Source organism: Chiroxiphia lanceolata, chromosome 3 (assembly GCF_009829145.1).
Source record: "Chiroxiphia lanceolata isolate bChiLan1 chromosome 3, bChiLan1.pri, whole genome shotgun sequence".
NCBI classification, from domain to species: Eukaryota; Metazoa; Chordata; class Aves; order Passeriformes; family Pipridae; genus Chiroxiphia; species Chiroxiphia lanceolata.
Window position 1 is genome coordinate 107,041,041 of NC_045639.1, and position 14,407 is coordinate 107,055,447.

General features: G+C 44.7%; 1 protein-coding gene across 1 annotated transcript in view; it reads right to left on the reverse strand.

The window, feature by feature from the left end:
- LOC116784069 (protein LYRIC-like) overlaps positions 1–13,568 on the reverse strand; it is a 30,391-nt gene extending 16,823 nt beyond the window's left edge. Inside the window, exons 1-4 of the mRNA XM_032682248.1 lie at positions 13,469–13,568; positions 12,652–13,241; positions 2,232–2,291; positions 963–1,053 (exon numbers count right to left, since the gene is read on the reverse strand). Of these exons, the coding sequence (XP_032538139.1) occupies positions 963–1,053; positions 2,232–2,291; positions 12,652–13,241; positions 13,469–13,568 (841 nt within the window). The remainder of the gene's footprint in view (positions 1–962; positions 1,054–2,231; positions 2,292–12,651; positions 13,242–13,468) is intronic.
- Between the last annotated feature and the right edge of the window lie 839 nt (positions 13,569–14,407).

Consider the following 14,407-nt stretch of genomic DNA (forward strand, 5'->3'; position numbering starts at 1 on the left):
ACACCAATGGGGCCGCATTCTACCTCTGTCCATGCTCTCCATGACCCCAGAAGTCAGAGAAGGGACCTGCAGCACAAATGGTTAATGAAGAAAAAACAGAGTCCCTAGATTTGACCAAGACAAACACTTTCTTTTTCTGAAGCATCCACAAATAACACATGAAACAGTTCAGCTGGCTCATCCATTCAGAAAAACTACAGATCCATTTGAAGAAAGCCTCTACTGTGTCCCCTTTTCCCCCAGCAGCCTTGCAGGCCCTCTGACACCAGGCCCCGGGAAGGACTCCGGACCAACAGCAAGCAAGGGCTTCTTTTGCTCTCACCACCACACTAATCACATTATAATCTTTTAAGCCCAGAAAAGCTTAGAATTTGTTGTTTTCAATATGACCCTTGGTGGGGGAAGGCACAGAGGGGCTCATGGGATGCAATGTATTTTCCAATGAAATTCTAGCTGCCTGAGCCTTGCTGGCCTCTGCCAGATTTCTTTGCAGATCTGCTTGCAAACAAAGATCTTGGCTCTGCTCACTGGCATGCTAGAAGTTGGCTGTATATTACCCCAGTGCCTTTACCAGCCTCAGTCACAGCACAACAATACACTGCCTGGGAAGACCACAGCTCCAGCTGCGGATCAGCATAGCAGGGGCCGCAGGAGTAGAGGAAGAGCATGAAGACAAGACCTTGCTGCCCCGTGGGCCTCTGATCACTTCAGAGATGCTTCTTCACCTGCAGATTTGCCACCCTTGTGAAGATGCTCAGGATCTGAGCAGCATGGCAGGAAAGCACATGGCCCCTATCCATATAGTAAAAAGCAGGTGATAGAAACAACTCTCAAACTGGCAACTTTCTCCAATAGTGCAGAACACTGGAACAGTTGAGAAGACCTCCCTGTTGACATATTTCATCCTGTGTTACTGTTTGGTAATATACATCAGGTAACAGAATAACCAAATCTTTTTTTACCTTCCTCTTCTTGCGGTTTGTCTTTTTCCACAGAAAGCAGATCTTTTGGCACCTCCTTGTCTGAGCACTGGGTTTTCCTCTTCTTCTTGGGCTACAGTATACAGGAGATACACAGCAGAAAGATAAAACAGGTATTTGTTACATTTCATCATGAAGAAAAAGAGAGTCAGGGCAGTAGTTTTGAAAGGGAGACCACCCATGGTACTCAGAGAGAACAAAAGGTTGCTGGAATCCTTAAGTGGGGGCAAAAGTCTTCCTGAGAAGATTTTATTGCAAACTCCAAACCACTAAATGCTATCACTTTGGGCCTACAAATCTTAATTTATCTGCTAGATTAGAAAGCTCACACTTTTATTCAGGCACCTGCTCTGTAGAAGATTTGCATTCATCATTCCTAAGTCCTAATTTTCTGCCTATAAAAGAGAAAAGTCTGAAAGTATTTACCCCCTTTAAAAGCAGGAATGCTGAAATCAAGAATTAGGACCCTACCAACGCTTAACAAAAAAAAAAATACAAAAACCAAGAACCCCAAAACCGTGGAACAACTTATTTTTAATGAAGGTATCTGTAGTTTACACTAATCTGAAAGGGCATGGGAGTAGCTGAGCCCATTTTCAGTTGAAACAGTAGAGCTAACCTTAAGCCTTCAGTTTTGAATGTTGTAGTTGAAACACAGTGGTTCTTGACTTTTCCAATATGGGAAACCCCTGCCACAAACAGTTCCCTGGCCAGGCTCAGAGGCTGCTCCTCATTTAGAATCATAGAATCACTGAAAGGCTTAGGAGGGACCTTAAAGATCATCCAGTTTCCACTGCCCTACCATGGCAGGGACACCTTTCACTAGACCAAATTTCTCAAAGCCCCATCCAGCCTGGCCTTGAACACATCCACAACTTCTCTGGGCAACTTGGAAGTTGGAACTTGGAAGTGTCTTGGCATTGACCCTTTCTCCCACACCAGTACGACTGCTCAATGCCCAAGATAAAACCCTTAAACAGATCCAAGGACATGTACCCTGTAGGAGCTGGAAATGGAATACAAGAGATCCCAGCACACACTTGGGCTTGGATGATGAGACCATCCCACTTATGGTGACAGTGACAATCACTACAGTGTGACTGTGCCAGAAAATTACATGGTCTTATATTCCTAAGTCATCCCTTAAGTGCACCAAAACCAGGAAGAAAAAATTACCTTAAAAAAGGGAATATTCTTAAAACAACTGTCTCTTCAAAGACAACATATAAACTCTAAAACTCTTGCTGGTACCTTGAGGAGCTTTTTCTCTCTGATGTTGACTGATGTGATAACTTGGCCATTTACTGGGACCTACAAGATGGACAGTAAAAAAATGTATTACGGAATATATACATGCATGTGTTTGTATGCGTAAATATATATGTAAATACAATTACTTCAAAACCTTCCTATAAAACTTATAATACTCTGAAAGACACAGCTAAATAACCTGCTGTACAAATCTGGGCTAGAATTTCTGGCCTTGTTCTAATTGGAGTAATTTATTCCAAATTAATTAGTGTTAGCTAAGCCTTTATGAATGTAAATCCACAAACTCCACATAGATTTATTCCAAAGCAGACATATTTGTGGTTTATCCTAAGATTTGTCTAGGATCAAAGTTGTTTTTCAAATAGGGTAAGCCTGTCTTAAAACAACAGCATAGACAGGAGAAGTCTTATTTCAATTCTTGTTTACTGGTTGGGGTGGACCTTATCAAATCTATCTGACCAGCTAAAAGAATGGCTTTCATCCTACCTAGACCCTGTAAAGTAAACAATGAAAGTTTAAGGACTTTTCAAATTATGGTTTGATTAATGTCTCAGCTGTCTCAGAATTCCCTGGCAATGGCCAGCCTCCAGATACAGAGATGGGAGAGTGTAAATCTGCAGCTGACACAGCAAGGGCTGTGCCAAAAAGGGCCACTGCACACTATGCAGAGCCAGCAGCATCCAAGACAAGGCAGAACCTCCTTCCACTGGTGGCTGCTCACCCTTCTGATAAGTCATCTCTGTCCATGAGACACTGTGGCAGTGATTAGTTACCAGCAAATAAAATCCCCTGGGTGACTGCCCATGCCTGTCCCTGTCAAGCTCAGTGGGGCAGCAGTCCTTCAGACTGTTAGTGCTCATCTCTTTGGTATTTTGGGGATTTCAGAGCTATTTTTCACAAGTCTCAGAAAGGTCTAGCTTGAAGTGCAAGTTAAAGACAGCATGACAGGCACCTGCATGCTGGCAAGTGCTTTGTCCCTGGGGGTGCTTGCTTGGAATTCCAGACCAGTTACAAGCCTGTGGTGGACAAGGACCCAGCAGGCTGGTGTTCATCTGATGTACCACAATTATTAGGAGGGGAAGCTCCAGAATTGTGGAGTTTGCACACAGACAATACTGATTCTAGGTCTTCCAGTAAAATATCACAGTAACAGGAGACAAAATCCCTGCCTGTTATATCAGTAATTAATTCCACCTGCTTCATATTATAAGCTTAAGCTAAAGTGGTCCACATCTCTTCCATCTCCCTTAGCTGTCAATTGCAAACAATATTATTGTTACAATTATATTGTTCTGAACATTCACTAGCAAAATAATTACTTCTGTGTTAAAATCCATTACATTTTGTAATAGCTAGCAAGGCCTTTTTGGATTTTCCCACGGGCAGTCATCTCTCTTCTAAGATTCTCAGGTTCATTTACTAGAGGCACTCCATAAATTCCACCACAAAAGAAACCATTTTCCATCTCCTGCTCTGTTCAAGGAAAAAATCCCACTCTACCTGCAGCAGGGAGGGAAGTAGCCTCTCACATATGATGTAGGACATAAAATACAAAACCAGGAGTATTTGCTGAAAATTTGAACCATGTAGAAATGGAAAAACCTGAGCTTACACTATTCCTTGTTTCTCAGCATATGCTTCTGTCCACTTTAATGTGTGAAAATACAAATAAGATCATGTCTTAGTGAAGAACAATTCCTATGCAAAATGGAATATGGGGGGAGGTGACTTTCCACTATATGACAGAGGACTTCAGGAAAACTGAATTTTATGTGATGAATACAAGAAGGGATGACTGGGGGAAGCCACACAACATGTAAGTGCAATATTCCTTCCTAATCTCATCAAACCCTGATGATTTCCCAATTCTCATAATGAAATCTAAAGGCTTTGTAAATGGACCTCCCAAACGAAGGCACTTTGAGCAAGACTGCCACCGTGGGCACAGAAACAGCAGTGGCAACTTAGGAGGCAAGGAGGATGCTCTCTTGCCTTCTTTCAGATACATACAGAGGATAAGTGACATCCTCCTCCTGTTAGCCTCTCTTTACGTCAAGATGCTTCTGCAAATATAAGAGACTACAGGCAAAGACAAGGAGATGTCAAGATTAAGGACATGCAACTGCCTTCCTGCCCTAGGCTGCCGTAACGGAGCACAGCCCAAGGCTGTACAGAGCCCTGACGTAGGCAATGAGAACTCCAGAGGGAAAATGTTGAGTGCAACAGAGGATTAAGGAAGATGGAAACTATATTGACTCTGACAGACTTGTCTCAGCTGGGGCACGATCACGTTCCTAGACCTTCTCTCCATATAAATGACAGCAAGCAAGAAGGTGGAAAAATTGCAGCACTTTGTTTTAGCTCTTTGCCAACCTGACTGTTTTTCTACGGGTAAAACCTGTATGCTTTTACCAGACAAGCACAACATTTGCTACTTAAATGTTATTTCATCTGCTAGACAAACATCCCCCTCTCTCTCCATTACTGACTAAGAGGTTAAAAATATACTGTTGAGAGTCATTTACTATATTCCAGGGGTCTTCATGGTGACTGACTGGCTGCTCAGCCCTAAGTACCCACCTGGGACTCCTGAACCTTGTTGCATCCTTCCTAATGATCAGCTTAGTGCAAAACAATACCACACTTGACCACTGACTGATGCTCTCACCAAACAGCCCACCACGGTGATGCTCTTCTTTCAAACCTGAAATATTTGTTGCTTCTTCAGCATCCTTCAGTATAGCAGCATATATAATATATATAATAGCAGTAATTCCCTTCCTTTCATCACCAAGAATTTTTACTGAGTTCTACTTCCTTTCAGTGGAAAGGTATTATGTTAGCCTGACCTTTTGTATCAAATCCTGCCTTTATCCAACCCCTTTTCAGGCAGTAAGCTGGCTGTGTGGCTGAGGAACCCCACCCTACCCTATTCTTCCCTTTCGAAGCCCTCAGGGTAAGGGATTAGTCATGCCTCTTTATCATGCCGTTTGGCCATTCTGAAAAGGAAAAAGGAATTTTCATTATTTTATTGCATTTAACCTAATGGAATCATTAAAGAGAAATGAATATTGTCGGGGTAAATTTTTTCTCAATGAAAAATGTAGTTTTGTACAGGGAAAACACATCTAAACCCACCACATAAAGTGACTTTATAAAGTCATCAATGCAATTCCAAATACATTAAATACATGCAGAGAAGCAGAATCGAGACTTTTAGTGGAATAAGACTTAGCATATTAATTTCTACTCACATTCTGTGGAACAATAGGAAGATTATTTTTAGTTCATGGCCATTTGCTTCGTGACCCAGTGGAACAGGATTTCCCCCCCACCCCCTGCCTCTTTTCCCTTTTTATGTAACTTAAGTTTATATTTCTGATGATTGCTCTGAAACAAGCAATTTCTGATTGATTCTTTTGAGCTAGTGTTTAATTTATTTTATGCTGTTAATATAGTTCTACATAAAGCCTCAAAGAAAAGAGGCAAAGTGACAGGTCTTCAAATGTTACAAAATACTGGGTTTAATCATTAGTATATAAACCGTGTATTTGAAGCCATAAAGCTGTACCCCTAGAGACTTACCTTTATGCATTTCAATAATTTTGTGAGACTAGTCAGTTTTGTAAAACCCAACACCTTTGTAAGTGTCTATCAGATCAGGCAGCCTGCTTTCACATCTCAGTGCCACCAACTGGTTACAGGATTAATTAAAAATTGTGTGAATATCAGCTTCACGTTCTCTAACTGCCCTTTGTCCCTCTTGGGGAAGGTGCTTAATATTGCCTTCCTTAGGAAGGCATGGAAAGGTTTGCCCAGTAGAGGGATACTAGGACAAAATAAACCCAGCCTATGAAACCCAAGGGGAGCTATTATATGCTTCACACATTGGAAATCAGGGAATTCATTTAAGAACATGAATAAAATTCAGAAAATTGTTTTCAGCTACCACTTTCAGAAAACTCAAATTAAGTGGGTTGGACACTGGAAATGAAAGGAAGCAAGACTACCCCATTCTGGCAGGGGGTCTGTGAACACAAAACCATTTCCAGATTTAAGAAATACTTCAATTAAATTGTTTCTTAGTGTTCATTTCCAGTGCAAAAACTATTTTATTTTTTTCACTTTTTATTACAACACAAAATAAATGTGGTGGATTTAGGCTAAAAGGCAGTACTGGTATGACAAAAGTAACATCAAAATGCACCAAATTAAAAAAATAAGGGAAGGGGGAGGAGAAAAGAACAAAAAGGAAAGGAATTTCTAACCAGGGCACTACATAACCTTCCTTAAATATGCGGTGTTATACTGAACAAGGTATCACTACACTCTCAGATTTCTCAGTAGATGTTCAACAAGAACTTCATCACCCTCAGCACCCTCTGGAAGATCTGGTCTTTACTCCCTACTCTCCACGCTATGAGTTGGATACTTGCAGCACCGCTTGCAGTCCCGTTTGCTCTCTGCAAATGGGTTCTTGTCTCCTGTGCACAGAGTGGGGGCTCAGCCACAGGGTGAGCAAACCCAAGTGCTACTGTGGCCAGACAGCAGCTCGTATTGCTCCATCCGCAGACAATGAGCAACCCGCATGACAAATGTGTTGGGAAATGAAGCAGCACTGGCTCTCATTAATTCTGATCCAGATTTTCATAAATGGAAGCAGACATCCTGGCCAGTCTGGCTTTGCCACATGGTCTTGTGCTGATGATGGACTTCACTCTGGGAGTCTTATTCCCTATATCAGTGGGAACCAGGTGAATGGGAAAGGACGAGACTGCATTTGTCGGAGGAGAAAGGATGGGGTTAGGCAGAGGCAAAGGCCACCAGAGAGACAGGAAAGTATCAGCTTCAAAGAAAATTACTCATTGAGTCCTAACAACTAGAGAAAGGGTAACATGATGCCAATTTCTGCTAAGGTGACAATGGGAAGCCAAAAATTCCTCATATTTGGCTCATTAGAAAAGGAAACTGAGGGGTCTTCATGAATGGCAGAAGAACGTAAAGGAGCTTCTTTGTGGCGTGGCTTTTCACAACACTGAACAGATATACCTGCAAAGGGGAAGGAAAAGAGAGCAGGATCTTGGTTTGTGATAAATACTTTAATTACTAATAGTAATAATATTAATAATAAGCTTATTATTAATAGCTATTATTTGTATGTGTTAATAGAATGTTTTTCCTGAAAAAAATCACATCAGACAAATGTGTTCTGAGTAGGAAAGAAGAGTCTGTTGGAAGGTAAAATTACATGGGAAACATACACAATGAATAGACAGACAGGAATACCTGAAATTTCCCCCTTCACTTAAGGCCTCTCACTTAGAAAAGAAAGGGGTAGGGCTCCCATCAAATGGATGCTCCAAGAACCACATGGAAAAGGATCAGCGCAGAAAACCTGTTCCTCTGCACATATTCCCAGGGATGAAGTTGCCCATAGGAACCCCTTGAGCACAAACACAGGTTGATGACAAGAAGTGAGGGCCAGAACTGCAGCTGTAGTCATTCATATCCATAAGTAATTTCAAGAGAAAACGTAGGGAAGCAGCCCTAGGATGATGCTGCCTACATTACATATCCTCCTGCTGGCCAGCCTTCCCAGGACACACAAGAAGCCATATACAGCAGCCATAAACACACGGAGCTGACGGGTACCTGCCTCTGTTCAGCTGCTCTTATCATCTGGGGAAAGAAAGAAACCTGTATGAGTGGATTAAAACCACTGTTGAGAAGAGGAATGAAGAAATCAATTTCTTGGGATCTGCTATTCTGATTAATTAGAGCACCATCCCAACAAGGGATAAAGGCTCCATTTTAAGGAGGCAATTACCAAACTCCAACACTTTTCAGGATACTTTCAAAATTAATTCTCATCCAAGACAGCTGTATAAAAATAATTGTGCAACTGTGTTGCTTTGGCATGAAGAATACTGTGTAACCTGAAGAGGTAAAAGAAAAGGTCTGTCTGCAAAACCTCTGGAGCTGAGGGGGGATGGATCTTTAGTTCTGGTAGAGTTAAGCAATCTCTGCAAGAAGCATCTCCACTTCATAAAGACACTTTTGAAAAGCAGAAAGCTTTTTTTTTAATGTATCAGATAATAAATATTTTTAGAGGTTGCCCACACTTTTTAGAAGTCACTACATTTGTAAAAAAAAGTTCTTATTTAGAACTGACCAATTTGCAGAACAACCAAAAAAACTTTGAATAAACACAAACCCCAACACTCAACAGCAATCCCATCCAGATCAGTTGGCTTCCAGCAAGTCTTGCTAGAAATTTCCTGAAAGAAATGAGGGAAAAGGCTATCCTGAAAAAGACTAGACACCCTCCAGCATAATTTCTAGAAGGTTTTGTGTGTATGTGTGTGTGACAACAGCCAGAACGTAACTTGCTATGTGGGACGCATAATGAGATCACATTTAAAATGTTCTTGTATGATCATGTGAAGACCATGCATCCATTTGAACAAAGTGGTGGATGAGAGACTGGACATGAGCTGGCAACATGTACTTGGCAGCTCAGAAAGCCAACTGTGTCCTGGCTACATCCAAAGCAGTGTGGGCAGCAGGTTGCGGGACAGGATGCTGCCCCTCTACTCTGCTCTGGTGAGACCCCACCTCAAGTACTGCATCCAGCCGTGGGGTCCCCAGCACAGGAAGGACACTGACCTGCTGGAGCAAGCCCAGAGGAGGCCACCAAGTTGATGAGGGATGGAGCACCTCTGCTATGAGGAAAGGCTGAGGGAATTGGGATTGTTCAGCCTGGAAAAGAGAAGGCTTCAGGGTGACTCTCCTGCTTCCTGCTGGGACAGGGCTAATTTTTTGCAATACCAGGAGGTGGCATGGCAAGGACAAGAAGATTATTTTACACCACCTCACCATCATTGCTGGGACAGGGGAAAGGGACTCTCTTCTAGGGAGAATGGGTTCCTTCTGGTCAAGTAAGGGTGGCAGAAGGAGCCATCCAGTATTGTCCATTGTCAGGGTTTTTTCTTTGTCTTTTCTTGTACCCTGTCATTAGTATCCTTGCTGTTGCTGTTAGTTTTCTTATCTCATTGCTGTTTCCAGTAAATTGTTCTTATCTCAACCTGTGATCTTTGCCTTTTGCCGGCTCCAATTCTCCTCTCCATCCTGCCACTGCAGGGAAAGAGAGGGGGAGGGGGAAAGCAGGGGGGCAAGAGAGACCAACAGGTGGTTTGGCGAGTCTTGGTGGGGTCACTGAATTGGGGAGTATGATTCCTAAACCACAACAGTGACCTAACTGAGGCCTCCCAGTACCTGAAAGGAACTTGCAGAAAAGATGGGGCAAGAGCATGTAGTGAAAGGACAAGGGGGAGTGGGTTCAAATTGAAGGAGAGTTTAGATTAGATATTAGGAAAAAATTATTTACTGTAAGCATGGTGAGGCACTGGCACAAGTTGCCCAGAGAAGCTGTGGCTTCTCCATCGCTGGAAGTGTTCAAGGCTGGGTTGGATGGGGCTCTGAGCAACCTGGTCTAGAGGAAGATGTCCCTGACCATGGCAGGGCTTTGGAACTAGATGATCTTCAAGGCCCCCTTCCAACACAGACCATTCTATGATTCTGTGAGAGTTTGTTCAATAGACTTATCTCATATGGGCTGTGGAAGCCACTTAGTCTGGGTCTAACAGTGCACAGCCTGCTCTGGGACTAGTCACCCCTTCAGACTCTTACTCTGCCATACCTGAAGTTAGCAGGTAATGAGATGAAAGGCATGAATGCTGCCTGCCAGCAGCACTGGCACTGGGAGACACTAACACAGTCATGAACTGTTGTATTTTAGTGACTTGGACCTGGGAGGGGTTTAGATGGAGGTGGCTGGGCAGGCTGGGCTGTTGCTTGGAGCTGTACGGGAGAGGAACCCTGCAGAAAGCTGAAGGCACCTTCAGCTCCTGGGTAGGTGCTGGCTGCCTAATGGGGAATAGGGGCACACAGAGGGAAGAAGATCAGTCCTACATCAGACAACTGCAGCTGTGTAAGAGCAGATTCTGTGGGAAGGCAGTCTCACAGCCCACCCATGGGGAAGTGACAGGGAATCATTGGCAAACTTGCATCCCAAATTGAAAAAATAATTAACCACCTAGCTGCTTTTAATTAAGATCTTGACTTATTCACCACTCCAGGATATGCAGATGTTTGGCTGCTGGGATGTATCAACACACCTGAGCACTGGAGGCAATTGTCTCTTGGCTTCATACCTCAGCAGGCAGCAGAGAGGGGCTCCCATCCTGTAAGACATGCACACCCCAGCTTATGGTATTGGTCATGTCTATGGATGGGAGACTTTCTTATCAATAATATCTCTGATACTGCCTTGGTGGAGATTTTCATATGCAAATTTCAGCATATCAAAGGTGTTTTGCTGTTCTGGCATCCTTGCATCAGCTAAGTGCCAAAGCAGCATGCAGCATTTTACACTTATGTAATGAGATAAAGTTTTTACCTCAAGGATATGATGTTCCAAAGACAGAGATAACATGATGGGAAATGACAAGAAGCAGTGGAGAATGGGGGCTGGGGAAAAGAAAACAAAAGAGACAAACAGAGAAGAGAAAGGGCAGGGTACTGTCGTGGGAGGACAAGCCTCTGTTTTTCATTTCAGCATGTATGATGTTTTCCCTGGGTTATCTCTCTCTAGGATCTTTGAAGTTATTTTTCTTGATCATCCTCTCCTCATCCTTCACCTCCTCAGGACCATGTTTTCTGTACTCTACACAATAGTCAGTGAGTCTCATACAGAGGATGATGCTACTCTGTGCAAATGCAACTGTTAGAATCTGGCCCCTCAAGAGTAAGAATCGCTCAGTGCAGGAAAAGATGAGATTAATGGCAGAAACTGCAGATAACTGTAAACAAATTCATCCCTTCAGTTTATCTCTCCTCTTCTTTCGTTTCTGTTACTCAGGCCTGTGAGACGCAGCATCTCTGATTAGAAGATATCTATCTAAATCAATGTCTTCAGCTTGAACTAATAACCCTGTCATCACCATAGCACCTGGCCTGTCTCTGACACCTTTCTGTTCATGAGAGACAAACACGCTTATTTTATAGCACACTTAAAAAAAATTCCCAAAAGTTCATTTTGTTTGTCTTTCTCAGAAAGGAGACCAGGTGGGTGTCCGCCCTTTCTGTACTGCACTGCCTGCAATAATTGGTGGGTCTGGAAAAATTTTCATTTGTTCTGCAGCCAAATCAAGTTATCTAGTATTGATTATTATAAAGCTTTAATAAAATTGTTGCTGAAATCCCTCTTCACACCTTGATGTGGGCAGTTCTGTCTGAATGGACTGCTTTTTGATTTAATTGTTCTTTACTAATTCAGGGATACCTGTGTTGTCAGGCCAACATTCTGCCCTCAGTGATGAAAGAAAAAAATGCTCTAAAATGAAATAGTCTATTAAAATATAATCAACTAAAAGTTACAACTCCCAGAAGAAAATAATAAAACCCTGAAAACTAGTGCTATGATGGAAAGCCTGACATATTTCTGTTCATGAGGAACAAACCCACTTATTTTATAGCACAGTTAAAAAAAAATCCCTGCAAATTCATTTTGTTTGTCTTTATCAGAAATGAGACCTAGGAGGTAATAGTAACAGATTAAAATGTTCAGAAAAGCTTGATGTAATATTTTTAAATACATATGCATGTTTGGTATGTTCCCCTGAGAGCTGCACTTTACATATTACAGTGCCTCAATGAAATTGTTTTCTGTAATTTACAGCGAGATTTTCTGCCACAGACAGCTTACAGCATGTCAGAGTGACACAGTCATGACAATGTCATACGGAAACTTCAGCACTGTGCATCAAATCAAGCTCACAGCCTGTATTCAACAGGGTGGCATGGTCATCAGCTCAGAGCCACTACCACGTATCAGTGCAATAACAAAAAGGCTTTGATTTGGAGTATATTATTAGCCCATTGTATTAACACCATAGTGCCAATACTATTCTTGCATACTCCTTCTTTATACGATGGACATTAACTGGAGCTTTTTTAATTGCCTTCAAAAAGGATGAATCCCATCTGTTGTTATGCTCTTAGACAAAGCGTCGGATGAAAGGCCAGCGCCAGAAATCCCCAGCCAGGTGCTCGGGCAACCTGTCATCTGGATGGCACCACGGCGCTTAGCGGGGAATGCTCAGCCCCTCACCGCTATATCACACAGAGTTCGGGAGGGTGCCGATGTAGGCGGGATTGGATGAGATGGGATGAGATGGGAGGGCTGCAGCCCTGTGGGGCCGGGAGCAGAGGGTGCAGACCTGGCTGTCTGCAGGGCTGTTCTCCGCACGGTGAAAAGGTGCTGGGGAGGAAAGAGGGAAGGATGATCGTCCCGTCCGGGGAGAGCGGGCCAGGCGCGACCCCCCCCCACTAACCTTACCTGCGCCGTGCGCCTTTGTTCCTCCGGCTGCCGCGACGGCAGCGCCCTGGCTGCCCGGCTGCCGGCCCCCGCGAGGGCATCCTCCCCCTCCTCCTCCTCCTCCTCCTCCTCTTCCTCCTCCTCTTGCTCCTGCGCCTCCCCGGCGGCGCGGCGGCGGGGGGGTCCCGGCGCGGCCCGGCGGCCCCGCAGTCCCCGCAGGACCAGGACCATCAGCGCGGCCGCGGCGGCCGCCAGGACCAGCGCCGGCCAGAGCAGCGGCAGCAGCCGCCCCGGCAGCTCCCCCGCGCCCAGCGCCAGCCGCGCCGCCGGCCCCAGCATGGCCGCGCCGCGCCCCGCACCGGGATGCTCCGCTCCGCTCCGCTCCCAAAGTTGGTGCCGGAGCCGCGCTCTCCGCCGCCCGGAGCGGCACCAGTGCGGCTGCGGAGCCGCGCGGGCGGGGGGGACCGGCCGGCCGGGGCGGGGGATGCGGGGGGAGCCGGGGGGCGCGGACACGTCGGTGCTTACGGGAGCCTCGTCGCCAAGGGCTCGGCCGGGAGGGCGGGTGCGCGGTGCGGGAGGGCGGGAGTGGGACTCCCCGGGCGCGTGTGAGGCTGGTCTGGGGGCAGGAAGGGGTTAATGCATCGAATAGATCTTCCCTATGGAAGTGGTACATGATGAAAGGAGAACGCGATGCGGTTCGAAGCAGCAGAGCTGCGGGCATCGGCAATGGTTTGAGAGCAGATGTTTGGCCGAGGATCGGCGTATGCAGGGATGCTCGCAAATTATACTTTTCTGCAAATTTCCCCCAGTCTTGACAGAAGAGTTTTTAGGGATGTACTTGAGTTGTCAGGCACCGTGACAAAAAAGTCGTTATCGAGCACCATCGCTGTGATGATGACAAGCACTGCCATGTAACGCAGCGCGTGATGCGCTCTCATCTCGGGCTGATCCTCAGGGAAATAGCAGTTTACCGCCGCCAGCAGAACGCTGAGCAGAGCGCCTGGAGCCACATCTTTGCTGCGCCGGATAGGAAATTTCTCCACCCACCTGATGAATAAGTGCAGGTGGTGCCCTCAGAAAGTCTTTTTTTCAAAGTCGCTGAGCTTCAGTGGCAAGTTGAGTTTTATCTTGGCCGATCTAGGGGGACAACCTCCAAGCAATAAATAAGCAGTGAATAGGAGTGAACTGGAGTGAGCTCCTCATTCAGAAGTGTGTCTCAGTATGTTTGTGACTCACACCTGTCACGAGCTCAGTGGCATTCACTAGGGGCTATTACTACAAAATAAGATAGTAAATAAAGCTTATTTAACTAGAACAGCATAAAAAGTTATGTTTGTAGTAAACCCAGCACAGAAAAGGAACTGGTAGGGGAATGGCTTTCATCTATCAAGGCTTTATTTCAACCAACAGGGACTGCTCTCTCCTGAGCATGGATCCAAGTGCTGGAGCTCAAGCTCAAACACATGCCCATGAAAAAGATAGCAAAGGGGAAGGCTCATTATCCACCCTTCCATTGGATTACCAACTCTTCAGAGATGAAAGATTTATTATTCCCATGTCCTGGGCCTAATTCCAATACATCCTAAACAAGTCTTGGTCTTGAAAGCATCATAAGGTGTTAAAGCGCTCTAGAAATTTCCAGACAAAATACAGGAGAATTGTCAATGAAATGATGTGCTGAATGACTTTATGGGGAGAAGAAGGTTTTGGCAGGAGGGAGAAACACTTAATACACAGAAGAGATCTATGGGGATACAGTGGTACTTCAAACACTGTT